The sequence below is a fragment of the Euprymna scolopes genome, chromosome 24 (assembly GCF_053919585.1).
Source record: "Euprymna scolopes isolate OS-2025 chromosome 24, ASM5391958v1, whole genome shotgun sequence".
NCBI classification, from domain to species: Eukaryota; Metazoa; Mollusca; class Cephalopoda; order Sepiida; family Sepiolidae; genus Euprymna; species Euprymna scolopes.
Window position 1 is genome coordinate 67,288,621 of NC_136505.1, and position 24,526 is coordinate 67,313,146.

At 31.7% G+C, this 24,526-nt stretch overlaps 1 protein-coding gene across 1 annotated transcript in view; it reads left to right on the forward strand.

Moving 5' to 3' along the window:
* LOC145246762 (sucrase-isomaltase, intestinal-like) overlaps positions 1-24,526 on the forward strand; it is a 1,547,717-nt gene that overhangs the window by 690,522 nt on the left and 832,669 nt on the right. Inside the window, exon 17 of the mRNA XM_080108534.1 lies at positions 14,490-14,638. Within this exon, the coding sequence (XP_079964660.1) occupies positions 14,490-14,638 (149 nt within the window). The remainder of the gene's footprint in view (positions 1-14,489; positions 14,639-24,526) is intronic.

A 24,526-nucleotide genomic window follows, 5' to 3' on the forward strand; every position in this document is an offset into this window, starting at 1 on the left:
GGCTAGGGCAACGGAATTGTTTTGACTCTCCAGTATATATCCAACATAGTTAAACACACTTAATCAAACGAAAACCACATCACTCTGTATAAAACCACAAGATATCAACGGATACACACTCGAGAATCAAAACTGAAAAGAATATGCTGTTTTCCAACCCCTAACTAATTATATACATATATCTTAATGTTACTGTGAATATATATATATATATATATATATATATATATATATATACATATACATATATATATATATACAGTAACATTCAGATATATTCATATATATATATATACACACACACATATATATATATATACATATATATATGCATGTGTGTGTGCGTCAATAAGTGTATGCTTGTAGAAATGTATAGGTAGATGTGGATATGAAACTGTAGATCTGCACATGTATTCGTTTCTATGTAGATGTGTGTATGTTTTGATATGTGTGTACTGGCATTTTATGTTTGTATATTAAAAGAAATCATTTCTTCTGTATGTTTCTCTTTCAACTTGTTAACAATTCTTCTATTTCCCTCCATTGCGTGTTCTTCCAAAGGTCTTTGCACTTTCAGATCTGACTCAAGCCAAACAATATAAAAGTCGGTCTCCGTCCCCTTCGGGAATTATACCAGAAGAAGTCCAGAACAAACCGATGAAAACACTGTCGGCTTTTATTGCATTAATGAAACCTTTTATTTACAGCGATCGTTTCAGGTCACTTTTTCTGTTCTTTCCTCTTTGTCTTTTAGATGCTTTGTAGATCGCTTGGTCATCCTGTCACGCTTCCCTTTGATATAGCATCTGTATCACAAAACGCGCAGAATAAATGGACGTTTGTCATGTTGTAATTGTTCAAGAGACTTTCTCTCTATGTCTGTCTGTTTAAATTACGTTTCTAATAGTGGTAATATCTGCATAAATGTGAATTTCCAAATGTGATTTTTCTGTCTGTCACGCTTGAATTTGGAATTAAATTTTTATTTCGAAAAGTGAAGATGAAGCGGCCGTATCTTAAGCACGCCTGTTCTTATTGGCATCTTTGTTTAATCATGATTTTCGAAAGATATTTTATTTTTACTTCTTAGATTTTCCCTCTTGAGTATATCCCTTTTTCCTTATATTTCTTTTTGATTCTTTTGCGTCTTATTTTGTCTGCTAATTTCTTTTCGTTTGTTCGTTTTTCCCTGTTCATATTTTCTTCATTATTTTTTATCTTTTATTTATTTTTTCAAAACTGAAAGAATCTTGCTTCGTAGTTACACTTGAAAAAAAAAAAGACACGAACACTCGAGTGTAGACCGGAAACTAAGCACCAAACTGTAATCAGCTGACGCATCCGCTGCGGTCGAAACAGAAACGCGCCATATAACAAGTTAAGGTCATGTTGATCACGATGTGACGTTCACAGTGAGTTTTTTCCCAAATGCTGAGGAAGAGAAAAATCAGAATCTGCAAAGTAATCCAGTGCCGTTTACTTCACTTTGTCTGCTACAAGAGATGATCTTTATTTCGTTACTTCACCCCAGCAATTCACTCACAACACTCTGGATATCTGGTAGTTTCTGCTGATGAGAAAATCTGAGCATACGATAAGCTCCCTATCAAATTCCATTGTTTGTGGTTTTTATTAAACTCCAGAAAAATCAAGACAACCCTTTAGAAATGCGAGTAAGACTATAAGAAGGTCGGATAGACTGGGAAACGTATAAGGGTTTAGGGGAGATTACTTTGAATGGAAACCATTTTGTTAGAATTGAAATACATTGCATATAAAACCAATAAATTTTACTATACAGCTCGTATATAAGACCTAAATAGTTTGACATATCGATACGTCCTACAAACTTTCCCATTCTTCCTATCATCCTCCCACATTGTCATTCGTACCAAAATATTCTATTTCGAGTTATTTTCTCTTTAGGAATACTTGTTCTGATTAAGTAAACTTTCATAATTATGTATTTTTTTTTTTGCTCACCAAATATCGCACACATTAAAGAATGTAATAATACGAGCAGTTATTTAGTTAGATTTTTATGCATTCGTCAGTAATAATGAATTAACATTTTTAAAACGCTTACTACACAATTAAATTGCTGGCTACATGCATTCTTAAATACTACTGTGAATTCCTCATCTATAAAATTATTGTTTATTAAATTATTGAAAGTTTTGAAAGCTATGTAATTTCAATAATTTTATAAAATGTTTTTGTAAAAAACATTAATGTAAGGTAATCTATGTATTTATAAAAGTGAAATTGTCTCTGTGTGTGTGTCTGTGTGCGTGTGCGTGTACATTTCCCACCAAACTACTCCGTCAATTTTCAGTCTACAGACTCGAGATTTGACATTGGGTTTATTGAGATTTAGAAAAATGTTTTAATCGTTTTTCGGCCAGAAATTTGGCTGTCAAGGGGTTAAAGTTCAACGATTTGACCTTTGAAACACTACCAAACTCCTCCGTCAATTTTGCGTTTAAACACTTGTAAATTTTAGATGTAGGTTACTTGGACATGAATCAAATTTTTAAATCTGATTTGAGCCCAAAACAATAAACGTTAAGGAGTCAAATTTGAAGTCAAGGTTAAAAAAATTGACCTCTGCCGTTTCTACAAATTACTAAGCTAATTTTTTGCCTAAACATTTTAAAATTTACATAAAGTCTATTCAGACATTGATCATGCTTTTTAATCAATTTTTGGCCGAAAATTTGGTTGCCAAAGGGTTAAATTTCAATTAACCCTTAACCGTGCAGCGTACGAATACTAAAATACTAAGTTCACTCCACCCTATTATAAAAAGGGCCCACACATAAAATATCAGCCAAACCGGCCATGTAGTTTTCGAACACATTTCTAGAAAAAAGTTTATTATAATGATCTATCCTAATCCTTTTTTTCGTTGCATGGTACTATAGCCAATGTCAAAATTAAAACATCGGCTTGGTAGTGTTCGGGAAAAGTTGAACGGACAGTTAGACAAAAAAGACTGAAATGTCCGTGTGCCGATCAAGTTTGTATCGTTTTGTTTTTTAAAGTTTTTTTAGAAGTTACTTTAAAACGTCCAGTAGTGTTTACGTTATAAAGAGTACATACCCACACACACAAACGTACATGTTTATAAACATACAAATTGATGACAAATACAACATGAAATATATACATTCATAATGATTAGTTAATTAGTTTAAGTGAGAACCCTGTGCATGCAAATATATGAACATATACACGTACATACAATTTATAAAGATCTGTTAATTATTTTAGATGTGAATCCTTTCTAAACAAATATATAAACATATGCGCATACATAAAATCCATAATAATCGGTATACACAGTAATAAAAAACATAGATTTAAAAATACATAGTCTCATACAAACGTACACTCATAAGAAATAATATAACGTAATAGACACACATACACACATATATGTGCAAACATACACACATATATATAAAATTTTAAATAAATTTTGAATTCTTTATTTTAAAGGTTATCTTAAACACACACACACACACACACACACACACACACACACATATATATATATGAAATATTCGTTTCAGGAGAAGTATAAGAAAGAAATGTAGCAATTATTTTAAAAGTTAATGCTTGTTCTATCTTCGAGTGTTTTGTACTTTAATGGAATTTCTATCTGGTTAAAAACATAAAATACTCGGGCCAATGAAATTCAAGATGGCGCCTCAGGATGTTTTCCCGCTAAGATTGAATATATTTATGGATGATTTTTCCACTGATCTCATTTTACAGTAAGGATTGTAAGTTTTTGGATTCATGTTCTTACTTGAAAAATCCATTTAAATAAGTAATCATAAATAACATTCATGATATTTTTGATCATTGAAATAATATTCAACAATATATATATATATATATAAATATATATATATATATATATATATATATATATTGTTGAATATTATATATATCATTCAAACACAGTAGCGTTTGAATATATAGTTAAGTGACAGTTTAAGTCACTCGTAACTGCTTTAAAGCTTCAATACTCACTAATTTTTCGACCAAATTTCAGACAATTATTACTTTTCAGCTTTATTATGAAACATTTTTTTAAAATTTTCGTTCAAAAGTTATGATTCAATTTCTTGTTTTCAAAGTCATAAGAATATGTAAGGTGAGCGACGTTTTTTATGAATGGTTTCTATAGCAACCAAGTCGCTTCAGCGACTTGGTTGCTACTAATTCTAAAAGAGAAGTAACACGTGAACCAGATAAAATGAAAGCATTAAAGTGAGATAATTGGGAGGGTTTATTAAAAACAGACGAGTGCCGTACATTGTTATTACATATGTCTTTATGGGGGCAAGACAATAAGACTGAAATTAAACAAAGAACAAGTAAATCTATTAGAAGCCTGGACAATAGACAAGTGCGAGCTAAAAAGTAATATGGTTAAGCTTAAACATGGAAAATCAAACTATATCCATTACTTAAAATATTGCAGCATAAAGATTTTTTTAAAAATTCAATTTATAACATCATTTAAACAATTCTTAATTCTAAAATATTTTAAGTAATAAATTTATCATATTTTTTACTCGAATATCTTGTCATTTTCTTTTCTGGTTTTAACAACTAGTCCTTTATTCTTCCATGTTTAAGCTTAAGGATATTACTTTGCATGCTCCCATTTTTCTCTTGTGATATATATATATATATATATATATATATATATATATATATATATATATATATATATGTGTGTGTGTGTGTGTGTGTGTGTGTGTGTGTATAGTCAAAATAAGAATGACAATGTAAAGATTAGTTAGCTATATCATATTATAAATTATTTACAACCCTATGGGTGTATTTTAAATTAAGAAATTTGGCTGACGCACACATACACATACACACACATACACACACACACACACACACACACACATATATATATATATATATATATATATATATATATATATATATATTAGTGGCCTAGTAAGGCCACAGGGGAGACAACCAAGCAAAAAAATTGAAGCAAAATTCATATATATATATATATATATATATATATATATATATATATATCACCTTATTTGGCAATTTTATAAGTTCCAAATCTCAGGGTCCTGGATATGACCTTAAACTATCTTTAGTGGTGAGGCCCCAGCTTGCGGACTTTGGGGAGTGTGGAGCCACCCTTTAATTACCATTGCTCCCAGATCCACTCTGACCCGGAATGGTAGTACCTGTTAGGAACTGATTTGAAATAACAAATATATTCTATTACAAAAATTTCTTCAAAATCTTTGGATTCGGCATTAAATAACCCGAAAAGGGTTTATATGCCGTAAAACAAAAACAACCAACCAACCAACCAAATCTCAGACTAAGCATTAGAATTAAACAAATGAAGGCTCGTTGGAAACCTAATGACCTGAATTGTGTAGTGGGCTTTGTCATATTTTCCCATAAGATCGCACATTAAGAAGATCACCAATCATCTAGAGTATATGTTTGGCATTTTTCTTACAGCCATAAAATATTTCGTTTAAGGTGCAGTATCTTTTCGTCCCCTCAAAAATCCTTTAGAGTTACAGTTAATGTAAGTTTCGGGGTGCTGAAAACGAAAATAACGTTTAAAATTCCAGGAAACGAGTAATTTTCAATATATAAAGAAATTATAGTTTCAAAAGGTGGAGTATTTTTTTCTATATTAATTTACTGTAAAATGAACACCAACTTTATGGTCACAGTTTTGGGGAGCATCTGCTATAGTTTTAAAGGTGGTGTTTATTATAGTCTTGTAGACAAATACAAAACCTACCTTATAAAGTTGTTTTCTTTAGGTTTTCGGGTATGCTAGAAAATGAATACCGCATTTAAATTTTCCATAAATAAATACTTTTGGGGTATTCAGTAAAAAAAGATGCTCGTGCTTGCGCGTACAACAATGGTCACCATTTATAACATAAAGCATTGCATTGAAATACGATATTCGTTTCAGCACATCCGAAACCTATAAGAAGCAAGTTTTAAGGTAGGTTTTGCGTTAGTCTACCAGGCAACTATTACTAAATATACACCCCTCCAAAAATAATGATCGCTATAAAGAGGGTGTAAATATTACGTGAAATCAACATAGGAAAGTGATGTCCCACTTTTTAAAACTATAACTTCTTCGTATCTTGGAAACTACTCGTTTCTTTGAATTTTAAACGTTATTTTCGTTTTCAATACCATCGAAAACCTAAAAAAGTCGTAATTAAAAACGATTTTTAAGGGTAGAAGGAGACTGCACCTTTACCAATATTTCAGTCATAGTAGTCATTTGTTTTCGTAGTTTTGCATATGAATCAAAAAACATATTTGATATTTGGCCCAAACCTCTGGCCTTGATAGAGAGAAGACTAAACCCTGCTGTTTTGGTTTTAAATGATCTGAAATTACACCAAGGTGAGACTCGATTAAAAATGTTTCTCATAGCATACATCGCTCTTCCTTGATTTTCATACATAATGTAAATTTTAAAGTATAGACGGATTATTTGATACTGGAGATATTCATAAACATACCTTACTTCCAAATATGAGTGAGATATAACTTATGAAAAATGTTTGGAATCAAGTCCCTCCGTTATTTAAGATCATTTGATACCATAAAAGCACGGATTTGTCTCTCCTCAATCAAAGCCAGAGGTTATGGGGAAAATAAATAAATAAATAAATATAATTTGATATTTATACAGGGTGACACCCGCCCCCCCCAAAAAAAAAGAGGACATTCAATTGTTTTCTGAGCATTTTACAGTCAACTGAGAAAAAAGGCCAAAGACCCTAGTGTTTTGATGTAATGTTTTGAATATAATAAACTACTTATAACCAAAATTTCAATTCATTCGGACAAAACACTAAGAAACGGGGCCTAATTAAAGTTGGGGCCCGTTTTTTGGTCACCCTGTATATACATATATATATGTATATATATACATATATCTATATATATATATATATATATATATATATACACATATATACATACATACACACACACATATATATATATAAATGAATATCGATATCTATCTATCTCTTTATATATATATATCTATCAATATATATATATATATATATATATATATATATATATATATATATATATATATATATTACATTCTTTGGCAAATTTATGAGTCCGAAATCTCAGCTACTATTGATCAGAATTGAACAAAAAGAAGGCTCGTTGTAAAGCTAATGACTTGTAGTGTGTAGTAAGCTATGTAGCATTTACTCTAAAGGTGGCACATTAAGTGATAATTCATCATCCAGAGCCTATGTTTCGCACTTTTTATAGCCATAAAATGTTTCGGTTAAGGTGCGGTATCATTTCATCTCCAAAAATCCCTTAAATTTACCATCATATAGGTTTTTATGGTGCAGAAAACGAAAATAACATTTGAAATTCCAAGAAATGAGAAGTTTCCAAGATATGAAGAAATTATAGTTTCAAAAAGAAGTATCTATTTTCCATAATTATTTAACGTAATATGAGCACCCACTTTATGGCCTCTTTTTTTGGGGAGACGTCTGCCTTTTTTAGGAGTGGTGTTTATTATGGTATGCTAGACCAATATAAACCCACCTTAAAACACTTTTTTCTGTAGATTTTCGAGTGTGTTGAAAACGAATATAGCGTTAAAATTTTCCGAAAATAAACATTTTCTTCATATATTAAGTAAAAATAGGCGCTTTTGTGCGTATAAAAATATACACTATTTATAACATAAATAATTACATTGCTTAATACCCGGAAAATTATTATTATTTGCGGAAAATCTAAATGCAATATTCGTTTTCAGCACATTTGACACCTTTATTATACGAGTTTTTTGTGATTGTCTAACACGCCACAATTACCAAATAAACAGCATCCTAAACCCTAAAAAAATAACAGACTCCTTCATCCCCCCCCAATAAAGGTAGTCATAAAGTTGGTGTCCATTTTACGTTTTATCAATATAGGAAACTGATCCCCACTTTTTAAAACTATAATTTCTTCACATCTTGTAAACTACTCGTATCCTGGAATTTTAAACATCATTTTCGTTTTCAGCACCCATGATAGTTGTAATTTTAAAGGACTTATGAAGGGTGGAAAGATACTGCACGTTTACCAATGTCATAGTCATTTATTTTCCTAGTTTTGTATATGAATTAAAAAATATCTGATATTTCCCCAAAACCTCGTGCCTTGATGGAGTGGAGACTAAAACCTGCTGTTTTGGTTTCAAATGACCTAAAATAACAGCGAAGGAAAACTTGATTCCAAATCAATCAAATATTTGGAAATATGGCACGATTATGAATATCTCAAGTATTAAATAATCCTTACTGTAAAAGTTACTTTTTCTATGAAAACCAAAGAGGGTAGATAAAGCGTATGAGAAATATTTGGAATCAAGTATCACATGTCTGTCATTTCAGATCATTTGAAAACGTAGCAGCCGGTTTTAGTCTCCCCTTCCATCAAGGCAAGGGGTTTGGGGAAAATATTTATATACTAATATGTATATTTTCGAAGGTTCGTTGATTCGAGCAAAACCAGCAAATCATTTTGATGACTTATTTCTACTTTGGATTGCTTTTCATTTTTGTATTTTTCACGCACACAAACACATGCACACACACATAAATACATATCTATATCTATTATATAAAACTGAATGGCTGTGTGTGTGTCTGGTTACGAATAGGCTCCTATATGGTTGACTATTTTAAAAACTGATTACATATACTGATAGATGTATCGAGACACAAGAATGGGTATGTTTGATCTGGCAGAACGGTGGTTCATTAAAATTGCGGGGTCTGCGTTCGCGCCTGGTCCACAAAGTATGGAAATAAAAAAAATTAAAAAAAATTTTTGCAAGTGTTTTTGATATAGATGTACATAAGAATACTTTGATAAGTATGTTTTAACTTAAATAGGGATGGTATAATAAAATTGTGGGGTCTGCGTTCACGCCTGCCCTCCATAGAATGGAAATAGACACAAACTTTAATAACGAATTTTCATATCTATCTGCGTAAGTATACGTTGATAATTATGTTTCAGTTTGAAGAAATATATTATAATAAAATTATGGGGTGTTTGTTCGCACCTGACCTCCATAGAACGGAAATATGTGACAAAGTTTAACAAGTTTTTTTTTAAATATAGATCCACAGAATATTGCGATAAGTGTTTCAGTGTGAACAAGTATGGTATAATAAATTATGGGGTTTATCTATTTTATTTTTATTTTCATCATATTTTGCTTTGGTTTTGATACTCCCAAATTCAACCCAAATTTACAACCCTTCCTTTTCATAACCTATCATACTTTCATAAATCAGAGTCCATTATATGTAGGCTGTTTTTGAACCCAGTCAACGACGGGTACTTCTGCTAGTATATATATATATTTATGTATGTATATGTATATATATAGTAAGGTGGTTGGTAATTTATAATTCAAATTAAAATTAAAAATTAAAAACGTGTTTCATAAGAAGGAACACAACAAAGCCAATAAATTGTACGATCGTTTCGGAAACGATGTTTTTATTGCAATAGACATTAAGTCATGGACAATACTTTTAACATATAATATTTTTTGAAACAAAGTCTCCTCATCAACAAAAAACAAAAAACAAAAAACACGCTACTAACTGAAAGAAAAGAAAATGTATACACGAAGAATAGACAAGTTTAGAAAGAATAAGTAATTATAGTTCGCATTGATGAAGAGATAGAGAGAATGTTATTACGAGAAACTCCAAGTGTTTCTCTGTAAAAGAGAATCTGATTAATTGAAGCAAAGAAAGATGCAAAGAGTAACGACGTAAAGAGAATAGTGAGTGAGAGAAAGAAAGATAAACTGACTTAAATAGTAGAATTATGAGAACGAGCGAGTGAGAAAGATACTGAGTGAATGAAAAAAATGAAAGATCAAGAGAGAAAGCGAGACTAACAAATAGTTTGTAGGAGATAAAGAGGGAGATTGGCATGATTGGGACAAGGCTAGAGTGGTGTGTAATTACTATTGATAAAGAAAAAAATACTATTATCGATCTGTAATTGATATCAGAAATATGTTGATCATAAATCATAAAATCAGATGAAAATATGTTCACACTGAATTAGGCGCAGGGGAGGACGCCCTTGCCTATGACCCCCGCGAAATAAATTAAATGCGCCGAAAGAAGATAATCAATAAAAATAAAATCCACAAATGAAACAGCATTTTTAAATAACGAGTAAATCAAAAAAGTTAAAGTTTATCAGTTGACCGGCACACATATTGTATCGAAGAAAAAAGTACAGAAAATAATAAAAGTGTGGTAACGAAAAGGACGACTGCACCGCTAAGATAGACATATAAATAGAAGGAATCTAGACGGAGTGAAAGAACAGATTATAGAATATAAATAAATCTCACCTGCCTGTTTATATGTATGTATGTATATTTTTATGTCTGTATGTCTGTATGTATGTCTGTATGTCTGTATGTGTGTATGTATGTGTGTATGCATGTATGTATGCCTGCCTGAAAATTTTGACAAAGGCGACGGATTTTCAAGAGATCGGTATCATGTTGAAGCTTGAACATCCGGACGACAAATATCGAAAACTCTGCTATAAACATTAATTCCTTCACTCTCAACTGGGCACTTTACTTTATAAGGAGGAATCGATATTTTCGACAACATTTTCGAAAGTCATCCCAGTTTTTGATTGCCTAGCCTTAATTAAAACCTTCGCAACTTCCGGTTTGGCGATGGATGCAACGGCAAAGACGTCACGTTTTTTTTTTCGCAGAACGGGTTCGAGCCTGCCTGCCTACTACCATTTTTTAATTTATTATACTTGTAAATAAATATTTTTTTTATTTATTATACTTGTAAAAATATTTTTTTTATTTATTATACTTGTTAATAAATATTTTTTTATTTATTATACTTGTAAAAAATATTTTTTTATTTATTATACTTGTTAATAAATGTCTTTTTTATTTATTATCCTTGTAAATAAATATTTTTATTTATTATACTTGTAAATAATTTTTTTTTATTTATTATACTTGTAAAATATTTTTTTTATTTAGTATACTTGTTAATAAATATTTTTTTATTTATTATACTTGTTAATAAATATTTTTTATTTATTATACTTGTTAATAAATATTTTTTATTTATTATACTTGTAAATAAATATTTTTTTTATTTATTATACTTGTTAATAAATATTTTTTTATTTATTATACTTGTAAAAAAATATTTGTTGTCCAACTGAAAAAAGTAAGCTAGATTCTTTCTACGTCTTTTTTTGCATGCGACTGTCTGCATCCAACGTGTGGACCCCGAGTGTTGACATGAAATGAATACGTTACAGAGAGAGAGAGAGAGAGAGAGAGATAGAGAGAGAGAGAGAGAGAGAGAGAGAGAAAGAGAAAGATATATAGAGAGAAGGAGTGAGAGACAGAGACATAAGGAGAAAGAGAAAGAGAGGGAGAGAGAGAGTCAAAATGGTAAAAAATAGTAAACAACTGAGAGAAAATGAGTAAGACAGTAACAGAGATACGGTGGAAATAAATGAGCAAAAACACGAAGAATTAGTGAGAGCAAAATTGAAAACAAGAATTTTAGAAAAAGCAAAATAGTGTGTGGAAATGTGCGAACTTGTACAAGAATGAAAGTGCGAGAAAATCAGGATACTTTAATTAGCATCAGTATTTTGCCTTTATACCGACATGTCTTTGTTTTGTAATGTTTTTTTTTTTTAGATTTAGCTGGACATAATACATAAACACATACACCGTGTGATCTGACATCCAGCTGTAAAGTTCTGCCTGGGGACGGCTATTATACTATGCGACACAATGAAGTTTGTAAATATCTCTACTGTACGATCTGTAAAAAGTTGGATAGTAAATGCAGCAGCAAGTTCTGAGAACATATACCAGAAAGTCATACATCGTGCACTCTGACGATTACGTATTTAGAAAACGGAGCTTCTTAATGTGACAGAAGAAGTAGAAAAACAAACTTTCGTAGAAGTTAGTGTCCCCAATGATAGTGGGTTAAACTGATCTGAAAGCAAAAATTAAAAGAAATATCAAGCCCTTATGTAAGACATGAAAAGAATCTTTAGGAGGATCTTTATCGTTCCAGTGATTATAAGAGCAACTGGACTCATGAAAAATAATTTACAAACACGACCTAAAAAAAATATACCCGGTGAATCAAGTACAAGAGAGATCCAAACAAGGGCACTTAAAGGGGGGGGAATAATTAAAAAATATCTCTGTTAGTTATTTTAGATAGCGGTCTGGAATCCCTAGCATGAAAAAATTATAAAAAAAACATACATAAAGACAACTACATTTATATAATAGAAAACCGCAGAGTAACTATCAGACAAGGCATGCCTTATTTCCTTAAGCAAAGCAAACACATGTTACATAAAATAAAAATCATATTATTAGCTATTTAATTGCCATTCACATAAGCAGGCTAATATAAAAATTAATCAATTTTGATATAACAATTAAACGAGCACTAATCTGTTATGAACTTTAACGTTTGTTTCTTGAATTTTGAGATAAGTAGAGGGTGGAACGGACAAACCGTCGCCCTAGAAAAGACGACATGATTTCATTTCCGTGGGATGAAAACCGATTTTCTATTGTTGCACACCATCTACTAGTTGGCCAGTTGTGTACGACTCCGAAGAGCTATAGGAGTCTCCTATCATGTCTGAAAGTGACACAATGTTCATCGAGCGAGATAAGAGATGCGACACTGTACAACTCCTGCTCTCTACCGATCCAAGTTATGACACCAGGACTATTGCCAGCACCCTCAAAATGCAAATCTGGACGGTTCAACGCTTGAGGGCACAGCTCAACCAAGTTTCCGACCACGGTTATAGTTTTTGATGTGGTTGCAGGTTAGTGCCACATCATGCCACACCATACCTTCGAAGTCGGCCTCAAAGTCAACAGCAAAGCGTATCTGGATGTACTGAAGAGTGTGATGATCCCTTCCTGCAATCAGGTGACCGCTTGCAGACCCTGAGTTTAGCAGCAGAACTCAGCGTCGGCCTACAAGTCTAAAAAGAAAAGCCGTAACACTCCTTCTGAAGAAGTGCTACCACATTTTGTACCCTTCTCTCACTACCCCTTCTCTTCCAACTTAAACTTGCTGGACTACTTCCGTTGGTCATAAGTCGAGAACATAACCAGTATGACCTCTCACAATACCAAAGCCATCCTGATCACTGCTATCCACCTAGTAGTCGTCACAACACATCAACTTGATTATATGTTTGTGATTGTCGTTTTAAATCACACAGAAGAAATGATCTGTCGTAAAATTGATCGAAATGACTAAATGTTTGTTAGATTAAAGATCGTTCTTTTCTTTGTCTCTATACCAATAAACAAACGGAAGTTTAAAAAACGAAATGTATTTTCTAAGAAATGCCATCTTCAGCAGTTTCGAATGTAAACAAAGACATGCAGAATAGTCCTCTGTAAACATAAAGTTCGCTTAATTAATTAATAATTAATTTTCAACAAATATTTCTCTTTCTCTTGTAAGAGCAATCATCGTCGAACCAACACTCCTTATAATTTTTCTCGAATAGCTCTCGAGCCTTAACAAACGGTGACACATGAGTAAAAACATATATAAAACCAGTTTTTTTTCTTTTTTAGTAAAAGAGAAAAACCAAGCAAAAGTGTAAATATAAACCATCGGTATTAACCCACTCTGAATGTGTTTATTTCGTATTAAAAAAAAAACTAATATAAATTCAACTGTAAATGCATGTTTCAGCATAAATTATAGCACGTAAAATGCAGAAATCTAAAATATTGGTTGAAATACTTAAAAATGATTTCTTGATTCTATCTAAACATTCAACCTGGATTAGTTATGCGTGATGTTTACTAATCAAGCATAGTCACTCTCAGCAGTAACTTGTTAGCATTGGCCCCATTAGCGAGAAAGCAAGCACTGACAGCAGTAGTAGACGCAACGCACAAACATGTCTGTCACAACATGTCATTCTCAAAATAATACAGACTCCTTGCGAGCAAATAAAATAGACTTTTGGCTTTTTGGCTACAGATATCTCAGCAAACAACACACGATACTATTATGAACTATTAAACACGGCGGCATCTTATACACAATCTCAAGAACAAGTTCACCCACATATGAACAAACTATAGTTTTTGCTTAGATGTTTTTTGAACCCTTCTTAGATCTACTTTGCTTGTTTAAGCAAGTCGTAAATAAAGTTTATATATAATGTGTAAATCGATTTTGTTATAGCTTTTGATATTGCTGATTAAAATACAGATGCATTTTAACATCAAATAATAAAAACAAACACAATCGTAAAAAAGGATAAACTAAACAAACCCTATGCATTTATTTATTTTCTTTTAGGACCAAGATCCAGCTTCATGGAGCTCGGCTACAACATCAGCCATCAAAGATGCTCTGAGAATCCGTTATCGACTTCTGCCTTTTCTCTATACACTATTGTATGAAGCCCACACAACCGGATCTACTGTGGCCCGACCACTCTTCCATGAGTAAGTACATGGCCTTCTTCTTTACTTACCGTCGCAGGTGGAAAACACACATAGGCATTCTATCGGAAAACAAAACATTTATAATTGAATATTAATGCAGTAAACAATAGAAAATAACCATAACATTATTAAAACTGTGATAGTAATATACTGACCATAATTGATCGCCTACAATGAATAACTTGTGCAACAATTGATAAACACACACACACAAAAAATCTATCTATCTATCTATCTATCTTAGTCGTACAATTCCAATATTTTCCCAATCCCGATAAATTTCAGATTCAGTACTAAAATCCTGATTCCGCTGCAAGAACCAATCACGATTCAGATTCTTTATATATTTCTAAGTATTTAACTATAGAGTAACTTTTTTCCCGATTACCGTACAATACATGTTAAATCTGCAAATATTTTTCAAACGTGAGATTACATTTGTGGGAGAGGATCTATAGTTTTTGGTTTTTCTGGCAGTTTAAAATAAATCATTATTTAATACTTTATTATTACGATTAGCGGGAAAAGAGTTTACTTTAAACAAAATCAAATAAAAAAATACAATTAAAGGAACCGTTCTTGGCATCGGAAATTAAGCACATAATTCTCCGATTCCGATAGCCTTAATAGTTCCAATTCCCGATTTCGATTTCAATTCATCATCCTAACATTAATATTATATATATATATAAATAGATAGATAGATAGATAGATGGATAGAGAGAAAGTGTGTGAGAGAGAGAGAAAGAGAGAGAGAGAGAGCGAGTCCAATCAAGGCGAAATTTATATTTGGAGGGTAAAAACGTGGAGAAGTTCTACAGTGCTCAATAGTTATTAGAGCTCTTCACGAAAACGAATCGAAAAAAATAGATTTTTCGTAAATTTTAACGAAGTGTTCCTTAAAAAAAAAAAAAGAAAGAATGTTGTCAAAATCCATCATATACGAGTGGCATTCTAAAATAATTACTTCCATTTTGGAATATTGCGTCAATAGATAAGAGGAGATTTCAAATGGTATTATTATGATAACTGCATTAATGCATGCATTACCAGACATTTTCATCTCTTTATTGAACGGTGTGAGACTCTAAGAAAGCATTTCGTCATGAACGTGCGTCAGAAGCCGAAGCGCATATTTGAATGCCTAGCAAATATGCAAAAGTAAACCCCCGATCAAATATGCAAAATAACATCGTCTTCAAAACCCAAATTAGATCGAGCAGTATAGTTAACTCACATTCAAGGAATTGTTCAACTTCTCCAAGTGAGCACATAGCTGGATATTCCATCAGATCAGATACATTCGTGTTCTGAATCCGGAAAGTTTAAGACACTAATATATATATATATATATATATATATATATATATATATATATATATATATATATATATATATGTGTGTGTGTGTGTGTGTGTGTGTGTGAGAGAGAGAACTCGGTTCTTATTACTGAACACTCTAAATTGAAATAAGTCGGTCACTTAAGCTTACATATGCAGATAATGGCGCTATAATCATAAGATCACTATCGCCAAGCTTTGACATTTAAGCTTTATGTAAATATAAATTTCAACAATAATTCTTGCGGTTAATGGTATCCGCGTGGTTTGTTCTTTACTTATGGAGTCAATGATAGCTTCGTGGCCGGGATCGAATCTCTCGACCGTTCGTAATCGTAACCCCCTTCACTGATGATTACCGAAAAGATGAGACACTAGTGTCTGTAAATGTTAAAATAATTATAGTAATAATTATGTATATATATATATATATATATATATATATATATATATATATATATATATATGTGTGTGTGTGTGTCTGTGTGTGTGTATATATATAATTATTAATAATAACTATAAATCTTTATAACAACTGATCCAAGTGTTTCATACTTACGCAATCATCATTATAAGGGTGACAATTCCCGCCGGTCATAAGATTCGAACCACAGAGCCACCCTTTGCTCCATTTGTAAAGCCTTTGCGTCAGGACTGTCAAAGAATTGCCAGGAAAATGAAGGGAATTAAGAAGTATTAAACGCCGAATCCGAGCGAATACATTAGATAATCTGGATTGTTCGAATGAGCGGAAGTCGTGAACGTTGCGTAAACACTAGTTGAATGCTTTTTAGTTGTTTTTACGCAAATAGTGTCCATTCTTAAGTATACTTACAGAAGTTGGATAATTATAAATAAACAAAAATTATTCTTTGCACCTACATACACTAGTGTTTAATGACTACGCAATCATCAGTGTAGGAGTGACAATTCCTGCCGATCATGAGATTCGAATCCAGCCACGAAGCTATCTTTCAATATATATATAAATATATATATTGCAATATTCAATATATATATAAATATATATATTGCAATATTCAATATATATATAAATATATATATTGCAAAACTTGTTGAAATTTAAAGACTTACATTTTTCCTTTTTTGTAACTTTTTGTTGGTAACATCGGATGGAAACAACATCTGATGAGTTGGTGGGAATCAGGAAATTTTTATGAACACATAAAATGATAAAATTGCCATCCCATTAACGAAACGGCTGTAATGAAGAAATCCAAGATGAAATAAACAAAGGTTACAAAAAAAATATAAGTCTTTGAATTTCAACAAGTTTTGCACTATATATACTCTGCAAATATAAAATAGATACATTGAGCTTCACTCAAAATTAGCAGCGATTCAGTTTTTGTCATAACAGTCTCAACCCGTTAAACGAAAACAGTTAACATTGAAATTAACAATATTTAAAAAATAAACATTTATAATATATATATATATATATATATATATATATATATATATATATATATATATATATATATATATATATATATATATATATATATATATTATAAATGTTCAGGTGTTAAAATAATTATAGTAACAATTATATATATATGTATATGTATATATATATATATATATATATATGCAAAAGTAAATAATTGTTAATAAGCTTTGATTAATAAATACGTAAACGGGAGAATATAGAGATGAATTTTTGTTTTTCGAACAGTAGAAAAGCATTAGAACAAAGCAATGAAGTGGTATACACAGCAAATATCTCGACGTTTTCATGCACAGTACTTCTATCTTTTCAAGCACAGAATCGTACACATTTCGATTATGTCTAAAAACGTTACTGCCATCATTCACATCTAAAATTAAACTTTGACTTTCGTCCCGAAACATAGACAAACTTTACTTTACCAGACATTCGCACCTTCTAACATAAAAGCTTTTTTCGTTTATTTTCGTATAAGAGTAAGACACCTAATAAATCATCGCATGTTCTTTTCTTGTCCACAAACAGTCAAAACTGTAATGCACTTTTCCCGAGAAAGTTCAGAAATAAAATACCCTCTTTTTTCGATAATTTTTTAGACAATATACGTCTCCGATCAATACTGGGGAAAGCTCATTCTAGTTTGCAAAAGAAAAAAACGTATCCTAATATTAATTATTTAATTCATCATTGAGATGGGTATTATTTATTAATTTATTTATTGCGGACTATTATCCACATCTTTCTGGGTTGTTTCACGACGATTCGGCCAACTAGTCCTCTGGACTTCGTCAGGTGGTAACCGCGGCGGGATAGGAATTGCTGAGAATGCAGATAGGAGATTCGGATTTCCTATCCCGTCGCGGTTCCTAACGAAGGCCAGAGAAATAGTTGGCCGAAACGTCGCAAAACAACAACTAAGAAAGATGAGGATGATCGTCTGCAATAAATAAATTAAATTTATCCTAATATCATTGTTATATATGTCGTCCCTTCTCCAAATATTGTGTGTTTCATCGTCTTGTGTGAGTTACGTTATCTTATAATATTTCAGAATTACTTTTTATTTTCTATTTTCTTCTATTAATTACAGTCGTATTTTTAAATTATTTTAATTCATATTATGTTTAGATTAATAATGTATTTAAAAACAACGAATAAACAGAAAAATCTGTTTGAAGAACACCTTAAAAATGCAAAATATATCATTAAAAGACCGAGTAAAAATACGATTCAATTTTTTTAAAGTTGAAATATTTCTGATATATTTCGAACCGTAACAAGTTCATCTCCCGAACCTGAAAGAATTCTATTGCTTGTGTTTTTATCTTGCAAGTAAAACTCTTTTGTAGTTGAGTCCAAAGTGTGTAGCGTACTGTTCTTCTTGTTTTTGTTTTTGTTGTTGTTGTTGTTGAAAACGCGCGCACGTGTAATCAAAATCCCCAGTGAGCCTGTTTAGTACGTGTTCGATTATATGTATAGAAATTGCATAATTCATTCATCATATCTATTCAGTATATCTATTTAGTATAACGGTAACTGAATAACACACATGGTAGTTCTTTTTTCAAACGAGACACACTAGAAAATAAAATTGCTTAGTCTAGAATTTTTCTTTTCTAGTCAAGGACAGAATAGATGAACTGTATTATCAGAACTGATACTACACTTTGATCCGACATGTAGCTCGAAATAACTCAACATTTAGTGGAAAACAGCAAGTCGCTATATTTTGATCTCCTATACACTGTTTATATATAAAAATGGGACTCCTTCAGTCTTTGACAGACTATGGAGACCAACGAAAGGGTGCCTGCGCGTGAAATTTTTGTGACAGGAGGTGCGCAGTCTGCAACCAACACATTTCCTTAGTCGACATTGCTTAATACAAGTGGCCCAGTGGTGTGTACAGGACGACTGGAAACAAATGCCGAGATAAGTGGACAGCTTATACAGCGCCTAGAATTCCCAAATGGTCACCCATCTTGTACTAACCAAGCTCGACGTTGCTTAACTTTGGTGATCTGACGAGTACCGGTGTTAACGCCATTATGATATATATATATATATATATATATATATATATATATATATATATATATATATATATATAAATATATATATATATATATATATATATATATATATATATATATATATATATATATACTAAACATTAAGAGGGGATTATTGATAGATATATATGAACACCTGTTCACATACTCTTTTTCATGATAAAGCTAGAACCAAGAATTAGATGGAATCAAGCAACTGCATCGACAACGGACAACGCCAGACCCAAAGTGGGTTTCGATGTACTGCAACTCATCAGTGACGTGCACCGACATAGGCGCGAACCCAGGTCGTCGCACGCATGAAGTGTGCAATACTGACGACCACGGCGCAATCCATTGGCTATACCCAGATTTTAATTTTTATATTTTATGTAGTTCTACATTCTACTATGTGGCAAGTCACGTGTCCTATACAACTAAGATAGTTACTGCTGGTATGCAGGCGGTAGATATCACATCCACAAACATTAACTAAAAATAGCCGACTCCCCAGACACGATTTCGCGCCTATGTCGAAGCACGTCACTGATGAACACAGGTTCGCGCCTATGTCGGAGTACGTCGCTGATGAGATGCAGTACATCGAAACCCACTTTGGGTCTGGCGTTGTCCATTGTCGATGCAATAGCTCGATTCCATCTAATTCTGAGTTATGGCTTTATCAGGAAAAAGTATATGTGAACAGGTATTTATATATATCTATCATTAATCTCCTCTTAATGTCTAGTATATATATATATATATATACATACAAATATTTATATGTATATATACATATATATATATGTATGTATATATATAACTACTTTCTGAAAATGACCACAAGAAACTTGTCATTATGCTAAATGCAGTTGGCGTTTTGTAGTCATTTTCACTAGCATCAAATCAACACGTTGTGGAAACTAAGTCGCAGTGAAACGTATGCAATGTTCATTTTATTGGATTTTCTTCCTGTTTCAATCGTATTATTGCTTCAGGAGGAGAGTTTTCATTGCATTTCATTCACCAAAAGAGATCAAATTTCAGCTTCACAGCTATACTGACGCTCTAAAAGAACATGAACAATTCAGACACTTTGCGAGTCTATTTCTGCTTAACGTTATTTTCATTGCATGAGCTGGACGTAACCTCAGTCTATGCTCTTTCCCTGCTTACAAAATATTCACGACACACATTTGCCTAGTTCCAAACACTGTCAGCAACTTTCCCCACTCTCTATCTGGAACAAAAACTAAACGTAAATTTCATGACTAAAGCTCCTTTCTTAGAATTGCGTGTTTGTGGAACACAATACCAGGTAACTACTTTACAACTGAATATAAAGTCGTTTTCAAGTCTAATGTAAACAATTCTTGTAATGCTGTCCTCTTAAATAATCACAGTCTACAAAATCTACTATTAATAATCATCACGTTGTTGTATCAGCTAAACCCCATTAATATTTATCCTCGAGTGGCCTTGGTAAGCAGTGAATCCATAGTAAAATATCTAGACAGCATAAATCGATTCCGCTGATTTTTTAACAGAACCAATTGATTTGAATAATTTTATTTAACTGTTTGTCATAAAAGTCAATTTATATTTATTTTACGGGTAAGAAGAAACTTTTTTTTCTTCGTTTTAGAGTATTCTGTATAATAGTTTATTTTTTGAATTGTTAATAAATTTCTATGCACGTTGACATATTGTTAAGAAACAAAGAATCCTCTGGAAAAATAGATATTAAGCAAATGAGTAACCTTGATGTGATAATGACTAATAGAAAAAATGATTGTGTGTGTATGTGTTTGATATATATATATATATATATATATATATATATATATATATATATATATATATAAGGAGAGAAAGAGAGAGAGTGTGTGGGTGTGTGGGTGTGTGGGTGTGGGTGTGTGTGAGAGAGATAGATAGATAGATAGAGAGAGAGAGAGAGAGAGAGAGAGAGAGAGAGAGAGAGAGAGAGAGAGAGAGAGAGAGAGAGAGAGAGAGAGAGAGAGGATCAGACAGAGAGAATGTTTCCAAAATTCTTTTGGGAAAAATAAGATTTATGGCTCCGGACGACGAGAAACTTGTTTAATAATTTTACAAAAATGTAATTTTAAATCTAAATAAAACAATTATTTCCAAAACCTATTACAGCAATATGGCATGTGTGTATCATTTCAGGAAATAATTTTTATCGTTCGTTATAGATCTATTATATTGCTCATACTCTGTGCATATTGTGAGTCATAATTGATTAGTATTAATATCATTCCAAGCCTGGTTAAAGAGAATGAATAAGAAATGTGAAAAGAAGGAATAGAGAGTATGAAATTAATGCAAGAAGGAGAAATTCCAAAAGGAGGAGGGAGGGACATGTGTACAAACTGTCTATTCTGCACTTCTTACTGATAAGAAATAGAATTATTGATCAAAAATCAATATCACAATTATCTTGACCATAAATCAAGTTTGGTTTCGAACAACAGATCGAAATATATATTCGCAATAAATTAGCAGCAAGACACAAACTTTCACGACCTCTAATTTATTAATTCTCAAACATTGTCATGCCCACCAACCTCATTACCAATCAGATGCAGATCAGACGAATGCGGAGCAGTTTGCAAACGTTGTTTAAATGCCACAGCAATTGATAAGCGATGTTGATTCCATATATGTGCGTATTTGATAAACGAAATTGATTGAATAGGATTTTCGTTCGAATATTGATAATGAATTGAATTGGGATGAAGTATCTATGGCAATATGAGATATAAAGTAGTCTAATATAGAAAAGACTAAATGGACGCAAGCGTTTGTGTCAACGGAAGATGTTTTTGCATCGGGTTTGTCGCCTCGGTAAGATTCCTCGAGATGTTTTCGCAGACCTACCAGATCGCAAACGGACATTGTTTCTATTTTTTTTTTTGTTTTTGATCAAGTTAAACAAAATTCCCAACATGCCGTCATCTCCAGTGTTTGTTTGTTACTTTCGTATAAATAAAGCGAAACTTTTGGAACTCAACCGCCTGACCTTCGGGCCGGGTAGTTTCTGTTTATAATTGGTCGTTGGTAAATGTAGGGGAAACCCTTCATACTGAGACAATTACTATTTATTTAAATACTGTCAGAGTGCCCTCTTTTTTGGGAGCTGGGTTTTCCCCAAATGAAAACGACATTCCTGGAAGGTTTAAAAGCAACACAATTTCTGCAAGTCATCGTTTTGACAAACGATGTTTAATTTTAACGCCTTAGACTTCCGATCGTGTCATGGAGTAGCGGTAAGACGTCAAATGTTCTTTCACTGCCTGCCTACTACCGCTTTTTTGGCTCAACACAGACCTATAAACATCCGGGAAACGCCGGGCACCCAGGCTAGTATATATATAAATCCTTAAAATAGGGGTCACTAAGATTCATCGTTAAGATAGCTCAGAAGAAACTTATATAAAAAAGATATGAAATTCATTTAAATAAAAATGTTGATTCATTCGAAACGTCATATTACCACTAAAGTGTTAGGCAGTATTGTGATAGATAACAGTTTCAGGGACAGTCTGCATTAACAATAAGGCAACAAGATGTTTGTGTTCATTACATTTAATTTTCTTTATGTTTGCACGGTCGTTGAAACAGGCGGAGGGAAAGACTTCCAGAAGCAATCGGCCTAAGGAAATCAGTTGTTAGAGAAGAAAATCTTTCAAACACAATATTAGTCCTTAAGATTCTTCATTAAAATATTGCAAATCAAATGAAAGGAATGTGATATATATTTAACTAAATTTCTAACCTTTATTTCCCTCCCAAATGCACTAAAGTGTAAGGCGGCACTCTGATAGACACCAGATTTATAGGGAGGCAACTTGGGATGGGAGTAGTACAACATGATATTTTTTCAGGTTATGTTTACAGTCATGCATTTTTGTATGGTCTGACAATAGGGCGCAGAAACGAAATCCTTGACGTAAGTGACCCCAAAAAAAGAACCTATAATCGGCAGAAAATACAGAGTGCGTTTTAACAATATTGTCTGACAGGGGAGTGATTTTTAAAAAAATCTATTATATATTAAGTAAAACAAAGTTCAAAGAGAGCTAAAGCATTTAAAGTTACAAAATCTTAAATTCCTTCCTGAAAACTGTATTAAAAATAAATATAAAAACTATTAAAACGTACAAAACATAACTTTTAAAGTTATGTACATTTTTAGCGTCCCAATATCTCTTTCCAACAATTTAACATTCTATATGGTTATTAAATTAATACATTCAAAAATTCATTGCGATTTAAGATGTCGGTTATTATTAATGAAATGATGTTATATCAATAGTAGTTTGCTTTTCGAAGACTAATGTAAGAGAAAATCCTTAAATAATGTATAGAAGGAAGTGTTTTGTGAAATAATATGCAACGTGTATGAATAAAAACAACGTGTATGAATAAAAACAACGTATATGAATAAAAACAAATTCTCGTTAGAAAAAATGCAATCTTAAAACTACAAATCGAATATTGTATGAAATGACGGCCTTCTAGCGATAATTAAGGACGATCAAATCAAATTCAATAATTGTTTACCGTTTCTAGAATAAACATATAATAGTTATGTTGTTTCTTTTTAGTGAAACATTTTCGGTCTGTATAGTTCGGAATTAACGTATTGTGTTTTTAAATAATTGAAAATCCAACTTTATCTTTATATGATTAAACATTATTTCTTTTATAAATAAAATAAATGTTCTAAATATTTTAATTTACACATTTATTTACACAATTGAAATTTAGAATTACAATTAAAATAAGACTTTTCTTCATCAGAAATATATAATACGGGCGTTGTTTTGCTTTTGTAATGTCCGCCAAAAAATAATAAAAAAATGATAGATTTCATTTATATTACTTCTCATTAAAAATAAAAAAAATATTTTAAAAAAGGTTTAGAAAATTACTGTTTTTATTATAAAACAATGTTAATTAATTATTGTGAACAACGACAAAAGTATTTTCAATGTTTCTG